Source organism: Mesocricetus auratus, unplaced genomic scaffold, assembly GCF_017639785.1.
Source record: "Mesocricetus auratus isolate SY011 unplaced genomic scaffold, BCM_Maur_2.0 Super-Scaffold_100021, whole genome shotgun sequence".
NCBI classification, from domain to species: domain Eukaryota; kingdom Metazoa; phylum Chordata; class Mammalia; order Rodentia; family Cricetidae; genus Mesocricetus; species Mesocricetus auratus.
The window spans coordinates 18,266,650-18,290,079 of NW_024429202.1; the positions used below are offsets into that span (position 1 = coordinate 18,266,650).

The window sequence follows — 23,430 nt, forward strand, 5'->3', positions numbered from 1 at the left end:
GTTGCTGGAATGTGCTTTGTCTAAGACATCACTTTTTAATGAATGGCCTTTGGAATCAGAGGCTCCAGGTGCTTGGATCACAGGGCAGAAGAGCATGGAATATCTCTGGTGAGGGTATATCCTGCTGCATGCCTGCAAATTCCAAGGCACTACAGGTGAGGTGGTTTGGAGCTAACAATTACTCTGTAACCTCAAGTCACAGTGTTCTAACAATATTCCCACATTTTGACTTTCTGATGACTTCGGCCTAGAAAACCATCACAACCATCAGAACATGGTATACTTGTTTTACTCAATAACCAGGTCAAGAAATCCAGTTCATCTCTGGTCGTAGGAGCTTCTGGTGCTATTTTCCATTCTTGGGTTAGTAATACAGCTGTCTCAAACTTGAACTTCAGTAGCATTTACACACTGATATGTAGTATTCTCTTCCCTCCTTTATCCACGCTAATGGCACCCGACAATTACCCAACTTTACAGGAATAATAAGAGACAAGTCTTCTAACCTCTGGACCTGTCCTTCTGCTTTACAGTCTCACAGTTTTGACCTGTTTATTGAAACTTCGTGAGATACAATGTTAACAGTCATTGTGTATGGCTTGCCAATTTGTTTGCTCAGCTGAAGAATTCTGGGTGTGAGCAGTGTCCTTTTGTTCCCACGTGGAGATTGGTACACAGAACTTTTGAACCATCACCAGGCAAAGTGAATTTCTGGTAAGGATGCTGTATGGTACACATGCATGGATTAAATGAAGGGAGGTAGCTATTTTTTGTAGCCCCCAAAGAGTAAACAGCAATTTCCTGAAGCTAAACCAAAGGAAGAAAGCAAGGACATGAACTCCATGCTAAACCATGAAGTCGTACCTACCCACTCAAGTCCATGCTTTTAGGAATATGCTGCAACGTCATAGGCATGAGGAAATTAGAAGTTACTCACTGAGGACTGCAACTATGAACCTGCTTCACTCATTCACATGTAGAAGCCAGACTCCCAGGACTTCAGAATGTAAACTTAATTTGGCAACATGGTGGCATATGTAACCAGTTTCATGATAAAGATATTGTTACCTTTGTATTACTATGTCTTTACAAAAAGAGAACACGGAGAAGGAAGGTGTCATGTATGATAGATGGGGAACCATTGGAACTTTGAAGAGGAGTTTTTAATGCACTCATCCCTAGAGCTGTCAGTTGGGGTCACACCTCTGCCATCAACTTTATCTTAGACTGCCTCTCTCTAGACCTGAGAGATGGTTAATGTCTGTTGCTTAGGTTGTTCCATTTCTGATACTACAGGAGACAACCCCTAGAAAGTTCAAATACAATATGTGACCGACAGGGTATCACTCTCAGAGTTGAATGAATACCTGAAGTTGGTTCAAACCTTTTAAGAAAACATTTTGCTGGCCACAAAAGTGATGGGAGGACCTAGGTAATATTTCAGTCCTCTCTATAATCAAACCAAACTATAAAAGTTCATGTGTCAGTGCCTAAATCCTCAATGTTCCCTAAGGCCAGTGGATTCCATCACAAAGAGGGAAAGTAGAGGAAACCATGTCTTCAATCTTGACTGCCAACTTGATGACATTTAGAGCCACCATGGAAAGTAGTCTCTGGGAATGGATGTGTAGGGGTTATCTAGACTAGGGAAACTGAGGTGGGAAGACCCACCCTGAACAGAGGTGATGCCATCCCATAGGGTTGGGGTTCTGGAGAAAGTGACCTGAGCACCAGCATCCATCTCTTGCTGTTTCTTGGAAGCTGCTGCAATGGGACCTGCTGCCTCAAGCTGTTATTGCTATGATTTTCCTGTCATCCAACTGTGAGCCCCAATAAACCTGTCTTTCCTTTAGTGGCTTTTCTCAGGTAGTTTGTCACAGCAACAAGACGAGTAACTAATTCAGGAAGTCAGGGTTTGAAGTGGGGTTTTTAAGTCTTTGGGGACTAGAAGGATTGCTACCAAGGAAGGCTTTGTGTTATGTGTCCTTGTTAGATTTAATTCTGTGTTTGAAAAGACCTTGAATGTCTGTCTTTGGACAAGAGTTTTCTGTCCTTTCTAGTCTGTGGGCATCAGTATGAAGTTATACTTTGATACATGGAAGGGAAACAGATTATTTTGCTATCATTTTTTGGATCAACTGTTTTGGAGAAGCAAACACTGGAATTGGTTGCTGGGGGGCATTGCATCAATCTCCAACAGCTCAAACTGAGCATCGTGATGGCGCAAGATGATCTAACTGTGCATTTTCAGTGTTGATCTTTAGAAATGAGTCAAATGTATACCAGAGCGGTATTCAGTACTCAGTCTGTGTAGATAACACTCCACTTCCATCTCTGGAGCTCATGACCTTAAAAGCTGATGGGACCTATCTAACGTCCACAGCTGAAGACAACGAAGAACAGTGTGGCTGGTTAGTGAGCAGGCATTCCTTCCGGGGACAAGTATGCTTTGGAGTCACTATTGCTCTGCCCAAACTCAAGAGGATGACAGCAGCTGTCTGAAAATTATTTCTGTGACAGGGAGGGAAATTTATTCTCTTTTTAATCACTGCGCATGTGAATACACATATAATCTTACTGACCTTACCTTCCAGTGAATCACTCTCCTCCCCTCCCATTTTTCTTCTATTTTTGATTTGTGCTGTGAAGAGAGAGGTTTCTTATGCCCATGTTTCTCCTCTGGGTGAGACAGGGAATGTGCACTGGAATAGATCGATTCTGTTTGAGGCCCGAAATGCAAGTGCAGACTGTTGGGATGAGGCATGAACCATCACTCTTTTAGTTTGGAGCGGGGAGGGGAGATGTGTGAGGAGTGTGCTTGCTACCCATCCTCCCATGGGGAGCTGCCTCAGCAGAATCTGGGCTGTGCAAGTGCTGTAGCTGCAGCTAGAGGAAGAGCTAAGGTCCAGGGCTCAGTGCAGGCATCACATAAATCAATGCCAATTTAAAAGGGAAGATTGTTTTAACCTTGGAGTGTCACTTTATATGTCTCAATACATGGTCCATTATTTAATCTCAACTCCTCCCCCACTGTGCTCATTTGTCATAGCCAGACCATCAGGCATGCAACAAGCTGCAAAATGCAAAACCTTACTACCCCCAAACCAGATGACGGTGTCAGGGATAGTGCTGAGTGAAAGTGCATCTTGTTCATCACAGCACATTCAACCCTTTGCTCTCTGAAGAAGAGATGGTCACAATACAACAGTATCATTTAGTGGGTCTTGGGGGTGGGGTTCTTTATCAATTCTCATGGGACCTCAGTGTAGGAACCCCATCCACTCTCCTGAGGAAACAGAATAAATTGTTTGGTGAGCTACCTCCCATCAATCACTACAGACATAAACACTTCTGAGCCAAAATGGTTCTATTGCATTATTGAGGGGAAAAATAAGCATTGGCTCCTCTCTCTGCACTGTTATCCTCTAGTCCCAAAGCCACATTCAGTGCACATGTGAACTAATTTGAGGCTCCGTTCTGCACCAGTGACGATAGTAACTGAGGTTCTTCTGGAGAGGCAATAGCTGAGATCTAGGTACCGGCATGCAACTCCCAAAACTCCCCAGTCAGCTGCTGTGCTCAGTTCCCATTAAAGCAAGTCTAGCTTTAGAGTCTAAACAATAACATTTTTACCTTCAGACTCCAAAATACAAAGGTTCCATATATTTTCATTTAAGGGAAAACTGACTCATCGGTAAGAAAAAGTATATACAGAAGTAGTGTTGGGAGACCTGTAAAGACACAAGCCTCGAAAGTTTTGCAAAGGTTAGCAAATATTTAAGTAGCTGCGCAGCAGCTTGGTACATTTTATACTGATGGTGAGAGGAATATTGTATAGCACTCAAACTTTTCTAGCTGACTTGTGACATCAGATCCAACCTATTCTCATTATTTTGAAGCTTTTATTGTAAGTACTATTTTATAACAGCAGATGTCAATACAAATTGTCCTTACACTAATTCAATTTCGATACCCTTCAAGCTTACATTCTTTTAAAACTTGCCAACTTCTAATGTCTTTTTAAAGCTAGTATCAATTTATTTAAGATATTTAATAAAGGATTGGAAAACACTGTAACCATAATAACGCAGCATTCCCTGGAAAAGTTAAATGAATGAAACAGGCTCATGACTCTAAATTTATCAGGAGCAACAAAGTGGCTATGTGTTTGATTTTAAATTTACCAATTATTCATTTTCTAAGCCTTTACACTAAATTTAATTTGATGAACAAAGAATTTAAATTTTAGATTAATTGATTTGTCTTTGAAAAGCAATAAAAATGTGTTTGAGTAGCAGTTCTCATCAAGACTTGAATTAGAAACTTGAGAGATGGTTCAGTGGTTAGGAGTACTAGTTGCTCTTGTGGAAAATCAGGTTTCAGTTTCCAGAACCCATGCAGTGTGGCTCACAACTATTTGAGGTTCTGATTACCAGGTTTCTGACACCTTCTGGCCTCTGTGGGAACCAGACATACATGTTATATACAACACACACACACACACACATACACTCATAAAAGAAACATAAGTAAATCCTAAAAAAAAAGACTTGGTTTAGAACACAGGTTCTTGGAATGTGTGAACAAAGATGCAATATTGGCTACAGAAATTTCTAAGAAACAAACACCAGAAAACAAGGCAAAAACAAGGGTCTGTTTCTAACATTTTCTGCAGCACAAGGTATCAATGGTGAGCTGGTAGCTACTGAGAGGACTGCAATTGCTGTCATTTGGGGCACTGAAGGAAAAATTGGCACTGTATGGGTTTCCCCATGTGAATTATTGAATGATGAACTCATCAATGAATTCATCCTTATCTTTGAGTCCTCTGTAGTTACCTACACCATTCTTGGGTATAATCAGGAGCTAGTATCATCACGCCGATACTTCCATGGCAATATTTTTTTTTATCCCAGATGTGGTAGAAAAGATACCAAGGAAGTTACAAGCTGCTCCTATCCATCCCTGAGGAGGCTCTCACTTTTGATCTATGGGATGTGGGCATGTGCCTGAGACCCTGGTTTTGAGAAATGCAGTTGTAATGTGACCCAGAGCTTCAGATAACAAATAATTTATTTTGGCTCTTCATTATCAAACTTTGAACTATTACTTTAAAATTTATAAAGCCAAGACCTTGGTTTATCATTTTTTTTAAATTTAAAATGGGAACATAGTGTTCAGTCAGGAAGGTGTTTTGAGCACATATCTCAAGTTCTGAGATGCTAGGAATTAATAATGCTGTTTCTTCCTAAAATTACAACTACATTAAAGTCTCTATGCACACAATAAAGAACAAAGAAGACATACCTTATTGAAATATCCACCAAAAGTCTGCTGTAATCCTTGTAGCCCAGGAGGTCCCTGCATAAGAAAACAAAGACAAATATGATTATTGAAACAATGTGTGCTTTAAATAATAAACCCAGGGATCTGTTTTGTCAAATATTCTAATGAATAAATAATTTCATGGACACCCACATATAATCAGATTTCTAAAGTTCTGCCCCACCCCATATTGTCTTACATGAACTGAAAGTACAGTCGTAAGTGGCGACAGGAAATATTTACAAGCCCAACCATCATCAAGTTCTTTATTAAAAGGGCACTATTCCAGGAGGGACATCATAACTTCCATTTATTTCTGTGCTTTTCACAGAATGTAATCAGTGTTCTGTAGACATGCATGCTACCACATATTGTTAACATAAAATATGGAGAAGTACATTTTTCCTGTTGATTTACTCTTATGAAATAATTGTTTGAAATGGGATACACACTTTAGACCAGTAACAGACATGTAAAACATTTTAATACTGACAGATATCATTGTCTTGGGACTGTTTGCTTGGTATTATGTCCAGCTTGAGTTGGATAGAAAAAAAGAAGTAAGACAGCTGTCCATCTCTAGAGCTACCAGAAAGGGAGAGAGAAAAGAGTTCCATGAGATTTTTAAGGGCTGCATTTTGGGGAGAGAACCATAAGAAATGCCAAGTTTAGCCAGGCGGTGGTGGCACACGCCTTTAATCCTAGCACTTGGGAGGCAGAGGCAGGCAGATCTCTGTGAGTTCGAGGCCGGGCTGGACCGACAGCCTCCAAAACAATACAGAGAAACCCTGTCTCATAAAAAAAAGAAATGCCAAGTTTAGCATTATTTTATGAAGGAGCTGCAGCCAAATTAGACTCAGTATCTCAGACAGGAGATTGCATATACTTCATCTAGACCTCAAAATCTAGGAGGAGGGAAAATGCCATAGAGGCAAAATTCCCAGTGTTTTACATAAGAAGACAAATTAGATGATCAAACAAATTATTGCCCAAAGATTATTTTTAAAAAGAGAACCAAAGTTTTGAAATGTGAAGAAAAATTCTCTTAGGAACAATATCTAGCTACAATCTGATTCAGGTTAACATCTCAGGAGTGTGGACATACTTAATGTTGGCTAACATTTATGCCAGGTGTTTCCTATGAATGGCTTGTGGTTGAAGATTATTTTAATACAAAATCGTTGCATCTTGCCAGGAAACATAAAGGACGTGATAGTGGGGTGATGAATGCCTGGGAGCAAGTTGCTGTGATATTTGAGACAATAATGGGACTTGAAAATGATAGAGCTGACTGTGACCAGAAAAAACAATGCTGTTACCTTGCTGAAAAAAAGAGCTAATATCAAAAAATTATTCTCATGACATCATATACCTTTCCATCAGCCAGCCTTGTGTAAAATAGTCTAGGTTCATTAGATAAAACAATAAGGAATGCAACCATTGAATTGTGGGTGGTTGCAGCCATGCTAGCCCAAAACATGCATGTTAATAACTTAATCTTCAAACATAGGAGACAAGATATTCCATATATTGATCTTTCTGAAAATATGTATAAGGCAAGGTGAAGTTTTAGACACCAGGGGTAGCAGCCTCAATTGTCAGTTAAAGCACTAAGGAGTCTAGGTGTCAGGTATTCAGTCTCTGAATTCATGATAGGACCCTTTATATGCAATAACTGTAATAAGGTGAATCAATTTAGTTTCATATGTCTTCTTCTTAGTAGGATCATTAATTATGGTGGCTTTTAAGTATAGTAGAACAATTAAAAACATTGTCTCTTGAATCTAGGGATCAATCAAATAATAATACTCCAAATTTATATAGTGCTAATTGTGTGATATTTGTTATAGCATAGTTCTGTGTGGATTAACTCATTAAATCCTTACATTGACACTACAATGAATGTGCCATCACTGTTAATGATTCAAAGATAAAGAAAGAGAAAGTTATTATTGTTAACTGGTTCAAGCTCAAGTTATTTTCATCTGGTAGGACTAAAATAAAAGTCATTTCTATGAATATACTTTGTACATATTGCCTTGTTTCATAAGAACAGCTTCTTTCAAGTATATCATGTACTTTGATCATATTTACTGTCCAGTATCTCAATCTGCCTTCATTCTGTCTCTTCTTGCCAGACTTATCCCCTTACCTTCTGTTTTCATTGTGTGTGTCTGTGTGTATTTAAGCATCTATATAAAACCCAGGATCCAAAATGAGAGAAATCAGTGATATTTGTCTTTCTGATTCTGACTTATTTTGTTTAAAATGATAATTTCAATTTTCAGTCACTTTCCACTAAGTAACCTACTTCAATTCTTTTTGGTTGAATAAAACTCCATTGTATACACATAAACATTTTCTTTCCTTCTTTATCTACTGATGGATACCAAGGAAGATTTCACAACTTGGCTGTTATGAATAGTGCGTTAATAAACATGATATGCAAGTCTTCCCTTAAGTTGGCTTGTATACCCATTGAGACTTCATCTATTTCTATGTATGGAGAGGTAGAAACATGGGCCCACACAGAAACTTACTCATTGTGGGTATGATGAAGCTTGCCTATAACCCCAGCACTTGTGGGGCTGATGTGAGAGTATCACAAGTTCAAGGCCAGCCTGGGCTACTTAGCAAGACTCTTTCTCTAACAACAACAACAACAACAACAAATCCAGGTCACATAAGACTTACTAACTGTAGTGGCATCTTGCCTTGCCACTGAACTTGTAGTAGTGGCGACACCCTTTGGGCATGGTTTCAGGTGCAGATGTGACTCCTTTTGGAGCAGGGAGGCTTCGGTGGTTATTTACTCTTATCTGTGTAAGTCCTTCCCCAATAAAACACATATTTATCATTTAAAAAAAAGAACTCTGGCTATTTTCCAAGGCTATAAGTTGCCCACCACAAGCCAATGGTAAGGCCCTGTGGCTGAAGACAACATCAGTATAATTCACTGAATATGGAGAAGTTGGTCTGGTGCTTATCTAGAGTCTTTGCCTCTACTGACTAGTGTTCATGGTACTGGAAGGTACCATGTACACTATCACAGTAAAAAGGGTAAATACCAAATCGTGCTGATTTTCTTGACATGGTTCTGTAGTGTAACATGAAGTCAGATATGACACTCCCAGCTTTGTTGTTTCTTCTTTGGATTCCTTTGACTATCTGGAAAATTTCATTGCTTCGTATGAATTTTAGAATTATTTTTTCTATCTTTATTTCTCCGTAGAATGTCACTGGAATTTTCATAGAAATTTCAGTCAGTGTGTAGATTACTTTTGGTAATACAGCCATCTTCATAATGTTATTTTTGTTGATCCGTGAGGATGGGAGTTTGTGATGGTTAAGTGTTGGTTGTCAACCTGACACATCTGGGAAGAGGGACTCTGAACGGAGGAGCTGACTCTATCAGATTGGCCTGTAGGAAATTTTCTTAATTGTTAATGGACGGAAGGGTAATCAGCCTACTGTGAGTTGTACCATCCTTTGGCGGGTGAGCCTGCGCTACGAGAGAAAGCTAGCTGAGTAAGCAAGTCAGTAAGTAGTTTTCCTCCGTCGTCTTAGTTCCCACTTCTGGGTTCCTGTTTTGTCTTTCCTTGATGATAGACTGTAACCTGTAAGACAAATACATGTCCCCACAAGTTGCTTTTGGTCATGGGGTTTACAGCAACAGAATTCAAACTAGAATTGTCATTAGGAATGTGAAATGCTGGTGTGATAGGTTTAATTGTGTCTTTTGTCTGTTCGTACTTTTCTTTTTGCCTTTGGATTGTGGTGACATTTGAAACTTTGGGCTAGAAAAATCAGTGGTGACCAAAGCTTATCCCAGGGGCTCAGAAGATAATGCTGAGAGCAATGGATCATGGAAGCCTGGCTTTGTAAATTATAGAAGGAACTTTGAGAATCCCTCAGAGAGTGATATGTTGGATTAATCTGTGGAAGTCACCCCTAATAATGGGGGAAGGCAGCAGGAGGAGGAGGCGAAGGAGAGGGGAAGGAGGAGAAGGGGAAGAAGGGAGAGGGGGGTGGAAGACAAGGAGGGATTGAGAATGGGCTTGCTTTCTATTTTGTGCAAATTGAAAAGTGTCCCAGTCTAGGAGGTGTGAATCTATCTCCTAAGCTTGGATAATGGTGGCAAGACTTCTCTGCTGAAGCAGCTGCGTCTGGAGACACCAGCCACATCGCACTCACACAGGCTTCTAACACTAAAAGTGTACACTCACAAGATTTTAAACTGAATGTATGAGACAGTGGCGGACAGAGAAATACCAGACCATGATGGAGGAGTGCTTTTGAAAACACCGACATTCTTATATCAGTAATTGACAGTGCAGACTGAAGAAGATTTGAGGAGATGGGCCAGGAACTAATGGAATTACTGTAGGAAGACAAGTTGTGAGCCAGTGCCCATCTTTGCTAACAAGTAGGATCTGCTCATAGAAGCCTTGGCCGGCCTCTGAGTCTGGGGTGGACTGAACCTACACACCCTTCGGGACCAAGGCTCACAGGCAAGGGCATCAAGGATGGCATGAACTGAGTCTGCAAAAATGCCAATGCAAAGAAGAAATGAAATCTAGATGAATGGAGACACTGGAGTTGTGGGAACTGAACTCAGCCCCGGAAAAAAAAAAGTGACTTGCTGCTTTTTGACCAAATTTTTCTTCATCTCACAGCTGTGTGTAGAGGGGACAGCAGCTTAAAAAGAAACCGCATCCCAGCAGTAGATTTGGACTGATCTCTGAGGTTCAATATAGTTTTTCAAATCAAGAATTACATTATTTCTTTGAGGGGGTGCATAGACTCTGTGGAAGTGAAAGTTTTGCTTCACTGGGATACTCAATGCTGGTATCTAGAGCTTAAACATCAGCTGTGACTAAAACGCACCCAGCATTGGTAAGACAGAATATTCTGGAAGGATTTTATGTTTCCCTCCTCAGGGTCAGCACACAACCCGTGGTTCACAGCAGGCTAATGCTGCATTTCCTAGCTGGCAGCCTAACTTGGCAATACCAAAGAGCCACATGGTACTGGTTCTGCTCGTGTGAAAGCTGCAGAATCAGAGGGATAATGAAGAACAGCTGATTCTTGTTACTGTGGTTCATTCGGGTAGGGTCAGAGTGCCTTAAGAGAGGCCAGGGGGTTGTTGGCAAAGGTGCAATTTCAGTTGCAGTGGAGACCCCTTCATTGGAGATGCCTGGAAACTACAACACAGTTCTTTTCCATCTTCTTCAATTTCTTTCTTCGGCCTTCCAAAACTTTAATTGCAGAGGTCCTTTACTTCCTTGATACAATCTATTCCTAGGTATTCTAGGTTACTGTGACTGTGCCTGTTTATTCTGAGTTCTTTCTTACCATGTTCTTGGTTAAACAAGTGACTGGTTTTGTGTGTTGACTTTGTAGCCTACTACTTCGATGAAATGTGTATCAGTTTCAAGAGTTTCCCAAAGTCTTTGGGGGAGCATTTTACTATATAGATTATGACATGCACACATGAAATTTTATGACTTCTTCCTTCATTACTCATGTCCTTTATTTTTCTTGTCTTATTGCCCTAAAACTTCAATAGCCATAGTGAATTTGGGAGATTGCCCTCCAACTAAAATCACACTTGTCATAACTGCCATCATATTTTTTTATTTAGTATTGCCCTAAATAACACAAAATGATGACTTTCTATGGTTTCCTTACCACACAACAAAACTTGCACATGGCACTTCTCATCAGCCTTCTCACCCTGTGCTGGCAGGATGGGAGGATGGAAGAACTTTGCTTTTCAACATAACCCTATTGCTTACTTAAGGGAGGGAATACCTATTTATTTATTTATTTATTTATTTATTTAAATAATTAGTTCTTTGAGAATTATCTGCTCCCTGCATCTCATATCCACCTCCATGTATTCTTTCAATCCTTAATATGAAAGAGTATGCCTGAACATTTCAGAATACAATTGTTGTCAAAATGCATCCTATTGCCTGTTGGGAGAAAAAGTGGCTGAACAATACCAGTTATGTATGTGTGCAAAGGATGGGGCTTCCAAGTTACTCTGAGGTCAGGAAAAAAACAAGCAGTAGAGCAAACAGGGTAGTGCCAACAGAATAGCAAAAAATCAAGGGGTGACAGGAAAGTTTAGGAGATACTGAGGATGCTTCTTTGTAGATGACTATCTGTCTACTGAATACAGCTGTGTTCTATAGACGCAGAGTATATTCTGGATCTAGAATCTTGATCTTATTGAACTTACTTTCGGGAGTATAGTGTTACTGTTCTCTCTAAAACAGTAGCAAGAATACAGCCCACTGAAAAGAGACACAAGCCAACAAAAAAGTGAAAACAATTATTCAGATACCCAGAAGATCAACACATCTACACGTGATGTCCATATTTTCACATCTTCTCATAAAATGTCATGCCTACAAAGTAGTGTTCCAAGTGGGTTTGATCTGAAGTGTTAAGTTCTACTACTTAATCAGATGATGGGCATTTATGATGACATTTTCCTTCTAACTTCTTAGTCAGTGGAGTACTCTGGGTACCATAAATTCAAGGATTAATGCAATAGAGATTTATTGCTGACAATCCATTGGTGCAGCAGTATTTTAAATAAGCTCTCCCAGACAGCTCAGGAGCCTGACTGAGTCTGAGAGCAAATACTGGCATAGATAGGGAAGAGTACATGGACACTGACTCTGCTATGTAGAAAAGACTTATTTTGTCATCATGAAACATTCAGAAAAACACAACTTCAAATGAAGCACAGGATGATAACCATGAATAAACTCCAAGTATATATGTGCCAAGAGTAGCTCTGTGTATGGTTAGAAAAACAACACAGTCCTTGAGGTCTTAAAACTGAAAGACATTCCTGTAGTCACATTACCAAAAAATGTGCTACTTTTCCTAGCTTCTCTTCTAGTTTGCAGTATAGCTGGAGAAGCCTCAAGGAATCGGTTGCTTCAAGTTTATCAAGTGCCCCCAGTCCTATAGAGCACCAATCAGTTGAGGAAGAAGTTTAAAACTATGGTGACAAGTATCCAAGCAACATGAGCTCCAGGGCATTTGAGAAGTCATTTTCTCTTAAAGACTTGTGTTTAAGAATCATTTGAGAAGATACTGAGACAAGTCACCCTCAGTGAAAAGGAGGGGACAGTCACAGAGGGCAAACCACTCTTGGTTAATCTACTTAGGAGTTCTAGCTAAACAGAATATAGCTTTGTAAAGGAAGAATATCAGAGTATCTTGTCCACAACCAAGATGGACAATATGACTGCATTTGAATCAGGGCTATAAAAGGTCTGGTTTGATGTGTGTGTGTGTGTGTGTGTGTGTGTGTGTGAGAGAGAGAGAGAGAGAGAGAGAGAGAGAGAGAGAGAGAGAGAGAGAGAGAGAGAGAGAGAGAGAGAGAGAGAGAGAGAGAGAGACAGAGAGAGAGAGAGAGAGAGACAGAGAGAGAGAGAGAGAGAGACTGATTCTTTCCTTGGATTGCACCAGAAGATACAAGACATTAAAGTTAATATGAGTAGTACACAATTATGCAGCAGCTTTTAACTGCTAATGAACTCCAGGGAGACACACCTGCCTGGAACTCAACTGTACTGATGTGCACAGATTTGAGAGGTCTATAAACTTAGCATGAGTAGAGATGCTGAGGTTGCAAGGAACCATGCCTGGCTGATACAGGGAATTAAAGCCATACTCAATTCAGGAAATTCATACCCTCAGCAGTAGTTTTAGTAGCATTTAAGGAGTTGTTGGCTAAATTCATGCTTGATATGAAAGTAGAAATAGCATGATATCTATCACCAGTTATCTCATATATCATATCACACTGTCATAGTGTGAAGTGAAGAACTATTGTTACCATCTTTTTAATAGATTTCAGTTTGGGCAGCACATTCTTGATGCTTGAAAGCTAGGATGAATCTATTGTTAAAATTCAGACTTTCTTAGTGGCTTAGCTATACTCTCACCTTTCAGCAAGTTCACCTAGTATGCAAAGCTCAAAGGAATATAGTTTTGCGTGGGGCCACCAATCCACTATTTTTATAATAAACTCTGTCTGCATTACTGAGTGTTTGACGTAGATTTAGCCCACTCTAAACACTGAGTCAAGATCTCAGTGGCTCCCCAACTTCTGATCATTTACTGATCCTTGCTTGTTGATCCCATCTCTGTTAAAAAAGCATTCCTTCTTATCTCATAACTTTGCCGACAGCATTCTTGAGCTATCTCAATGCCACTTATCTCAATGTCCTATTTGTATAGGGGATCCTCCTAGGACTTATAAACAGATATTTTGAGTAATACACAACTGTCTCTGACCTCATGGATTTCTAAGTAACTTCAGTAATGACCTTTGAAATATCAGAAAATTCTGTGAAGAAAGAAATTTGTGCTAAACATATGCTTCAAAATATAACAAAATTAGCTTAAGAACTCAGTTATTTGAGTTCGTTTTCCAAGGATCATTTCCACTGTTCAAATGGCTAATGGGAAAGACAGAACAGTAATTATTTTTCCCCTGATAATTAAAATTTTCATTAGGAAGTCTAAGATCTCAGACATAGGAATAGTGACTATGATTGGAAAAACTAATGTAAAAATGGATTTTCTCTCATATATGTTTCCACTTATGACACCTTGTTCAGGACTTAATACACCACATTTACACTGAATATAGCTGCTTATGTATTGATCTATAGTCTGCTTGGATAAAGACTCCTTGAGGACAGAATTTCAATTACTATTGAGATTCAGCATTATAACACCAGTTGTGGCATAGGGAAGCTTTCCAACCTATCTTCCTCCATTCCTGGTACCAGAAATTGTCTGAATTCAATAAATCATTGCCTTTACGAGACATGTCTAAGGGGAAAGCTCACTTCCTTCTTGTTCATTTGGCTTCACTTGTAGATGGTCACACAAAGGGCAAGGAACTTGCTGCTTCTGGATTAGCAGAGGACAGCCCCAGATTAATATGAAAACTTGTCAACCCAATTGGAAACAAAGCTGTAGGGAACACTGGTTAAGTAAGAGCTCATGGGTGGGAACTGGACTAGAATTACAACATATGAGATTGTACTATAACTCTCAGGAAAAAATCAATAGGACTCTTTAGAGAAACTATTTGAGAAAGGATTGTTTTGTTTTTTAGGAAACACAGATCCTTGGAGGCTAAAGAGACTGCTCAGGGGTTAAGAGCACTTGCTGCCCTTCCAGAGGACCTAGGGTTGGTTCTTAGCACCCACATGGTGGTTTTCACATCCAACTGTAAGTCTAGTTCCAGGGGATCCAATGCCCTCTTCTGACCTCTGTAGGCACCAGGTATACACACGATATATATACATATACATGTAGAACTCAAAAATACACATAAAATTAAATAAACTCAAAAATACACATAAAATTAAATAAATATAAAAGTGAAACACAGATCCTTTCATTTGTCCTAATATTTGCTCTCAATGGGCTTTCCCAGTGTCTTTGAGACTTAATTCTGTAGATAAAATGGTTGTAACTTTACAGTGAACCATTTTATTGAGCCCAAATCTATTGCAAATTATAGTGAGAGAGGAGATACTGATACTGGATTTCTTTCCTCCACTTATGCGTGTGTGTAAATGTGAGTGCAAGCATGAATATGTACACACATACTCTCTCTCTTCCTCTCTCTCCACATGCTCACATGTATGCACACACACATAAATACCAACAACAACATCAGTGTCAACCAACAATAACAACAAACCCTCAAACAAAACAAAACAGAAAACCAAAAACTAAACCCTAGAAACTCAAATGTCAAGACAGAGTTTCAGGAACTAGAAGACTCTCTGAGTGTTCATATTTGGGATTCTAGGGGGACATCTTGGAATACGGCCAGATATTTGGTATTAAGTCATATTTGAGGGTTGCTGGAAGGAGTGCCTTTTTATTGATACAGTCTACCTACTGTCTGGTTTATCTCTACAGTTTCACAAATAATCCTTATTCAGTTGTTGCTAGGTTTTTTGCTACCACCTCAGATACAAATATTCTTGCATGATGCAATTCTAAAGACTCACAGTAGTTCATGGAAATTCTACAAGCATCTGTATCCTTATATTTTCTATGTTGTCAGAGTAGTGTGATTGCAAAGACAACAATCTAATCTGGGCTCATGATACCTTAGTTAAGTGGGTACTCTTATATTCCCCACTTGGAAGATTGTGTGTGTATGTGTGTGTGTGTGTGTTCTCCCTCCAAACTACACAATTAGACAACGACAGAAGCAAGTATGAAAGGCATCCCATTCTAATACACGCACATGAATCATTCTTTAAACGGGTATGCAGAGCAAGTGAGGTGTGGGCAGGGAGAAGAGCACTAACTAGGAAGGGAAACAGGAGAAGCGAGTACCAAGAGAGGGAAGAGGTTCAGCGAAAGACACAGAAACTCTAACATCATGTGATAGTGCCACCCTCTCACCATGGATGCTGGGCTCCATGGAAAGGGGTCAATTCTTTGGAGCCAAGTCTTAAGGTTATCTTCAGTTATCAGCAGTGGGAACTCAGATGAGAACACATCCCGAAGTTGGGTTCTGAGAGAAGAACAACATGGAGTCCAAGGAAGACACCCTGAAGGGCTTTGACAATCAGGAAAGCTGAGCTGTTTTCCTTAAGTAGAAATTCTCATTTGTTTTTGTTCCCATTGAAAATCTGATTTAACAAGGTTTCCAGGCACATATTTATATCAACAATCTTGGATCAAGTTTCTCTATAGAGATTTGAACAGAGGAAGGCACACAGGAGAAAAGCAAAGCAAATAGAAGAAGCTGTAAGTAGATGGTCCTGATTGGACATTGAAAAGCAAGCATCAGCCCCTTTGTCCCGAATATGGCAGACCCAGGGGTAAATCCCGAGACAGACTAAAATAAGCAGGCAATGGATGACAAAGTGGGGGTGACTGTAATAACAATATTAGTAAGTGATAACAATTACTCATGAGGATGATGATGGTGACAGCCCATTTCAGCTGTTTGTGCTATTGTAGCAGAATAATCGAGACAGGGTAGTTTATAAACAATAGATTTATTTTCCCATAGTTCTTGAGTTTGGGGAAGTCTAACATTAATGCTCTGGTTTCTGAACTCATGAGGACCTTCTTATTGTATCCTCACTTGGCAGAAGGCAGAAGGCCTAGATAGTGAGCTAGCCATGTGCTGGGAAGGCTCCATGGATAAAATGCCTTAATCCTGTTAGCAAAGTCAGAGGCCAACAGGTTTAGATTAAACTAAGAATTTGAAAGCAAAGCTATGATGAAGCTTGGGTTTGATCATCTCTCCAAGGCACCACCTTTCAACAGTGGAGATATAGGTTGTGGAAAGGATACAACAAAACCACAACATAGGTGTATTTATTAATGCATCAGCTGTTTCAACAGCCCAGTGAGGGGTACTCTCCTTCTTTTACATATAGTTTAGGACTAAATAACTTACTCAAGTGTAGCCAGGGGAGAAGAATCCAGTTTCAATCCAGGCCGTGTCTGAGCCCACAGCTTTAATCTTTTAACTCTTACTCTTAAACTGGCAGGAGAACAAAATCCCAACCACCTTTTAAAATCAGTTACAAATATGCAGATGGGGGTCATTTTGCTGTCAAAGATGACTGGACCACCCAATAGGATATAGGATCAACGAGGGCCATTCAGGGACAGCTCTGGGGTCTGGTGTAGACTCTGTGAGAAGAAGAGAGGGAGGGAAAAATCACCAGAATAGATTCAGAGAGTGAGGAGAAAGAAAACAACCCAGAGACAATGAAATCCCTGAAGCTTTATAACGGAGAGACAAGGAAGCAAGAAAGGGTAGTAAGACTGTGACCTAGGTCAGCAGCTGAGAGAGCCTCTGGTGCTAAGTCACACCAGTGAGGGTTAGGAAGCCTCAGCACTTACACCATGGTAACAGGAGAGGAGAAGCAGCAGTTTGCAAAGGAGGCAGAAAAAAGATCCTGTAGCCAAATGAGCAAAATCACCCGGGGAGAATTTTGATGATATCAAACTCCCATGAGCATGAAGCCACAGAGAGCATTAGTTGTGAAACTGTCACGCAGGGGAAAAGAAATATCCTCCTAATAAGAGCATAGTAGAGCCGCTGTGATCTATCCCGGAGAAGAGACTGGTACATCGGCACTAAGGGAAACCAAAGGCTTCAAGTGGTGCAACAGAGCACTTTGGATTCAACATTTCGGGGGAGATTTCCCCCATGAAAGTTAAATGCGACAGCCATGTGCTTATTTTAGGTAAATTTCTGGAACTTCTGAGTAGTACCGTGACACACGTCATTCAGTGCTGTCACCCATGATGTTTAAGTTCTGGGATCCATGATGTCCTGTACTGGGATCCATGGTGTTCAGTACTGTGTCCTACAGTTTTCTGTGCTGTAATGTTCAGCACTGTGGCCCACAATGTTCAGCACTGTGACCCTTCATATTCTCTTGTCTCGGCTGCTTTGCTCCATGGTGGCATATACTCCCACCATACCTTTAAACATCTACGGCTCTTAAGCATCTTGGTCGGAGATATTCCCCATACCCTGGCTCTGAGATTGAGAAGCTGTATGGTTAACAGGTGAGGGACTGCAGACGAGGCAGCTTCTAGATCTCGAATGAGATTTTTTTTCCCGTCTGCCACTTTGGACATTTTTCAAACTTGTTCCTCTGTGTATTCTAGGAAAGTGCTCACTTGCGCTGGGCTTGTCTGCTTCTGGCCTGCATACTGAGCTGTGTAATTGAGGGAACTCAAGCATAGGCAGTTCATGGTTGTATGAATAAGCAAACTACTCACTATGTGACCTGATTGTTTTCCAAAATTGCACAGTCCCTGGTTTCACTTGTCATTTTGGAGCAGGAGTGGGAGGATGAGGTTGTGACAGTGAATGCTTCTCAATGGGTATAATTAATCCATTTCATGAAAACAGATTTCCTAAATTACGCTATGAGCTGCAAACATTTTTAACCCTTCATACTCCAAGTCAGGGAAGCGTCATTTTGGAAGGTGCATGTTTCCCCAGAAGTCAACTAAGCCTCATTGCATTAATGACAGAACAGTGCTTTTTGACTGATACTCACGTCATGAATGTTAGAAAATATAAATGGTTCCTCCCCCTGATGATGATACCATTCTGCTTACCCATCCACAAAGTGTTCCATACTCATCTTTCTGCTGTATGTCCCAGAAAAAGAAGAATACTATTTTTCATCTTCCTGCAATACAAGGAGCAGCAGGAATCTTTCAAGTCTTTGCCACCCACAGAAGCAGCATCAATGATCCAGTGCAAGGTGATAAAACATGAAAGCCAGAAAGCATGGGGATGTGTAAAAATAATTGTTTGTATCCAGTGGTGTCCCCAAAAGATCACCATCAACAAAAGTCACACCTTGGGAGCAGCTGTGCCTCCAATCGTCTTGTCTGGCCTCTGGAAACCTCTCATATACCACCCAAATCAGGAATGAAGTCGGCTCCCAAAGGCCACAGAGGCAGCCTCCATTTATCAGCCCTCTGCACTACCATTTACTGTAATTAAGTGATAACATTCACTTCCTTTAGAAGCACCGGGAGAACGACAAGGCTTCCTGTGCAGAGAAAATGCAGTTTTTTAAGGTACACACTGAGACTCAGGATAACCACGCTGATGCTGGTGGCTCTTACACAGCCAAGTGACACAGAAGCCGAGGACACGTGGGAAATTCCAATAGCGGGGAACATTGTGAACTGCTGTAGACAATGGAAAAATTGCAGGTTTTATTTTATAGGAAGATTAATTCTTTGCTTCCAACTCAAATGTTTGATGCTGTTTTTGCCCTAGTTTCCTTATTGTACTAATGACAAATCTGCAAATGACAGCTATGGCTCACCTGAACCCTTTGTTACATAAAGAGCACTCAGGGTTGTTCCAGGGAGAAAGTACCTGATGGTTTCAGTTTAAAAATATTTAGCTCGATTGCACAGAGGATTTCCAGAAGCGAGAACACTGATGATCCTGGGAGCAAAGACATGATTAGTGATAGCGACCTTTACTAATTCTGTGGGGTGGCTTTCCCGATTTAAAAAAAATGAATCTGAAATACTCTAAGCATGCTAAATGGTACAGAAAAGAATATAAGGCCTTATGTATTTGCTAACTTGGTAGCAATAGACAGTTGACGGGTGCTAAGAGAGAGAGAGTCAGTTATCTTCAAGAGTGTAGCCTCTAGTAGGTTCATGTGCCAGTGGGGCCCAAATTGTACTTGGATTTAAAAGAAGAAGGACACACTTATTTGGGAGGTGATTGGGGATAGGAAGGAGTTAGGAGCAGGGGTCAGGAGGTTATGTATGATCAAAATGCATACATTCTCAAAGCACTAATAAATATTATAATAAAATATCTCATGAATACACAGTGTAATATTATAATCAAATACTAACCATTGGCTGCACTTTTACAGGTCTTTGTCCCATTTAACAAAGTTAGTAGGCAATTAGAAGTTGTCCCGTATCTTATTTTCTTCAGGTTTTTTTCCATGTTTCAGACTCCCCAAGACAATACTGAAAACTGGCTGCTTCTCCACTCATATAATGCCCATTGGTCTTTCTTCTGCTAAACTGAACTGTCGCTGTTGTGCAGACAAAACTGATGTCATAGGTGGTGCTGGGTCTGTGTTTCCTGGACCCGGAGTCTTGTTAAAACAGAGATGGTCTTTTCCTCCTGACCCCACAAAGCTACATAGCAGTAAAGCTAAATACCCAATTGGCATCTTTTTGGAGCTATCGAGCCAAATGCGAACAATAAAATTATTTTAGAAACTAGTCACCCTTTCCCAACATAAAAGGTTCTAATAAAACCTGGTTGCACTTTGCTTCCTTAAACCTTAATATTTGCTCAACACAAAAGTATCATGAAAAATTCATGCACTGGCTCGACTAATTACAAGTTTAGCCCTGTAGACCAAGGATTTCAAACATCTGCCTCTCTGTTGATAGGAAGAACATAGATTGTTCCAAATAGTCAACACAAGCCCAGATGGAGATGTAGTGAGTGGCAGGTGAAGACGAGGCCTCTTCCACCACTGCTGAGCCATAACCGCAAAAGGCTTAGCAGGGAGAAAAGAGCTAATAATGTCCCACTACTGCTGCTCACAGAGAGAAGAGAGGGAGTGGGAAAGCAGATGCGAGTGCTAGGGTTTGAAATCTCAACCTGACACCCAGCTGCCTCACAGGCATGCCTACTTATTCTGTGGTCACAAGGTGACACTGGAATTTTAGTAATGTTGACAACAGCTGTTTTGTCTGGAACCATGACCCCAATAAGGGACAAGTGGCAGTAAAAATAATTAATGAGTCAGGTCTCCATTTTTTCAGATACTATGTGTCTGTATTTTTAAGTCTACACATGTCATCTTAATTTTTCAGTAAGTAATGGAATTACTATCCTATTGACTCAAATAAATGGTTAGGCTTATTTTCTCTGAAGATACTGTCATTAAAGTGCATGGCCTTTAGTCAGTTGATAGACAGAAGAAGCCAGGATCACTGCTGAAATGAACATTTAGAAAAGTTTCAATGAATTCAAGGCTTGAAAATGAACTGATTCCCATTGAAATACCATGTGCCTCAAAATGCACACAGTCATCCACGGGATATTTTAATAAGAAATAATATTGCAGCCAAATATTTTGTCATTTGCCTTATTCAATAATCCAAGGTATTTTAGGGTGCTAACTTCTTTTGGGAGGTGGCCATTACATTGAATACAATGGTATTTTACTTTTAGACCCTCAGAGCATTGTAACAGTTAGAGAAGGAGGACAATGGTGACAAGAGGGTACACATTCAATAGTTCTATGGTTCCTTGGTGTTTTGAGGGTGGTCACTGCCTTGCTATGACTGCTATCTGACCTGACATGGAGGCCATCAGAAAGAAGACATCGGGGTTAGCAGTAGGGTATAAAAAATAAAGGTTTGAGTCAAGTAAAGTAAATGAATACTTGAATCCAGTATTCACACCAAGGTTGAAATTAAATGGGCTACAGTCAAAAATTTTATTTTATTTTTCTTTCATCAAACAAGTCTTCTGTCTGTCTCCTCAAAGACTAAAAATGACCGGCTACAACTTAAGTCATCTTCATAATAATTAGAAAAAATGATTATTTCATCACATTAAAATGAAACAAAACAAAACGATCAAAAACAAGCAGCCAGACAACTAACTACTACAGATAAAAACACACATGTGAGATTTATCAAAAGGGAGCAGTGACCACCCAGTCTTTTTCATCTCTGCTCGTGCCAGCCCCAACTCCCATTCTTACAATTCCTTATGTGATAAAGTTTCCCACCCCTAAGCGTTTTCTGAAACTAAGTTTTCAGTTCTGTTCTATTTATTGAACACATCAATCTTTCTAGTTGGAATGCTCTTGTTCATTTTCCTCATGTGGCCAGTCCCTTCTTGAGTCATATCATTGATAAGAGATACCTCCTTGGGCCAGCCTGACAAGAAGAACACCTCTTTTATTTCTTACCATATTAATCACTTTATTACCATAAAGGCTCTCAAGTAATCTGCTGTAACAATCATTCTTCCCACCAACCTGGTCCCATTGCTGTGTCAACCCCAAATAACACACAGAGACTCTACTAGTTACAATGCTGAGGGCCAATGTCTAGGACTTCTCATTGGCTAGCTTTGTCTTAAGTATTAACCCATGAATAATAATATATATTTCTTTAAGGACGTATCTTTCCAAGGATGGCATCCTGACGTGTCCTCTTTTCCCCTGGATCACATGGCGACTCCCCACTCTTGACTACATTTCCCAGAATCCTCCTTAACTCCTAGCCCCGCCTATCTTGCTTCCCTATTGGCCAACAGTACTTTATTTACATATACATAGAAGGACTTCCTCCATCATGTCCTCTTTTCTGTCTAAATAAAAAGAAAGGTTTTAACTTTAACATAGTAAAATATGTATAACAAAGCAGTTACTAAGCAAGAACTATAGTCCATTAACATTTAGCAAGATTTAAAGAAAATATCATCTATCCTATCTTTGTGAGTCTAAAGTCTTATATGTAACTTATCTTTTATCATAACAAGGAAAACTATAATTATAACTATCTGTCTTTAATTCCATCAAAGACTACCACAGAAGGATAATATATAAACACTAAAGTTGGCAGAGACACCTTGCTACCTGGACAGTCACCGAAGTTTCTTTGCAATGTTGGTGCATCCATCTTCAGCCCACAGACCACAGTGTGTCTGGCAGACTCCCCCTATCAGTCTGTAATGCTGTTTTGTCTCTTATTTAATTATTAACCACTGCAATATGCTTCCCCCACAATAGAGCGTAAACCAATGACTTTGGCCTTGTTCACCAAGGAAGGGCTTAGTCACTTACTTCTCTTTGGCATTTCATCAGCAGCTTCCCCACCATTGAGATTTGAGCCAAGTAAAGTAAATGTTGTTTGAATACCGTTTTGTGCTGCTATGTATGGTGGCCAATCTGGTGACACAATGACTACCAGGTAGGTGCTATGTAGAAATTGGATACAATGGGCAAGGGAGATGATATAACTTAAGGCATTAAGAACGAGACAGCATGAAATTTCACTCAAAATGGTATAATAGAAAAATTGTGAGTTATTTATTCTTAGAATTTACTTAAATTTTTGGACCATGGTTGAAAATAGGTAACAGAAACCACAGATGGGGAGTACTGTTGAAAGTGGATTAAATTTTGCACCCCAAATTTACTCTTTTAATGGCATCACTTGATGTTTAATCATGGCCTTTAAGGCCATGTGACAATTCTTGCTTCTAAGGTAAATAAGATGGCATAAATATCTAAGACCAGATTGTTGGCCTAGAAAAAAGGCGTTTCTTTGGAGTGAGCTCCACAAAGTTTATATCTACAATAGCGTTTTACCATACATGGGCATTCTAGAGACCCAAGAGTCAGGGCTGAATTTTCAACTTAATGAAATATCAAGCTAATGTTAAAAGCTACTATTGCTGGGATGGTAAATATATTTAAAGTATAAGAGAAATAGAAAGCACCAAAATCATGAAAATTAAATTCTAAAGTTATA

The 23,430-nt window shown here is 39.9% G+C and overlaps 1 protein-coding gene and 1 pseudogene across 4 annotated transcripts in view; one reads left to right on the top strand and one right to left on the bottom strand.

Moving 5' to 3' along the window:
- Positions 1-23,430, bottom strand: part of Col19a1 (collagen type XIX alpha 1 chain) — a 313,664-nt gene that overhangs the window by 81,802 nt on the left and 208,432 nt on the right. For all 4 annotated transcript variants that reach the window (XM_013125565.2, XM_040729471.1, XM_040729472.1 and 1 more), the window contains exon 16: positions 5,308-5,361. In XM_013125565.2, the coding sequence (XP_012981019.1) occupies positions 5,308-5,361 (54 nt within the window). The remainder of the gene's footprint in view (positions 1-5,307; positions 5,362-23,430) is intronic.
- On the top strand, positions 9,378-9,898 carry LOC101831020 (annotated as a pseudogene).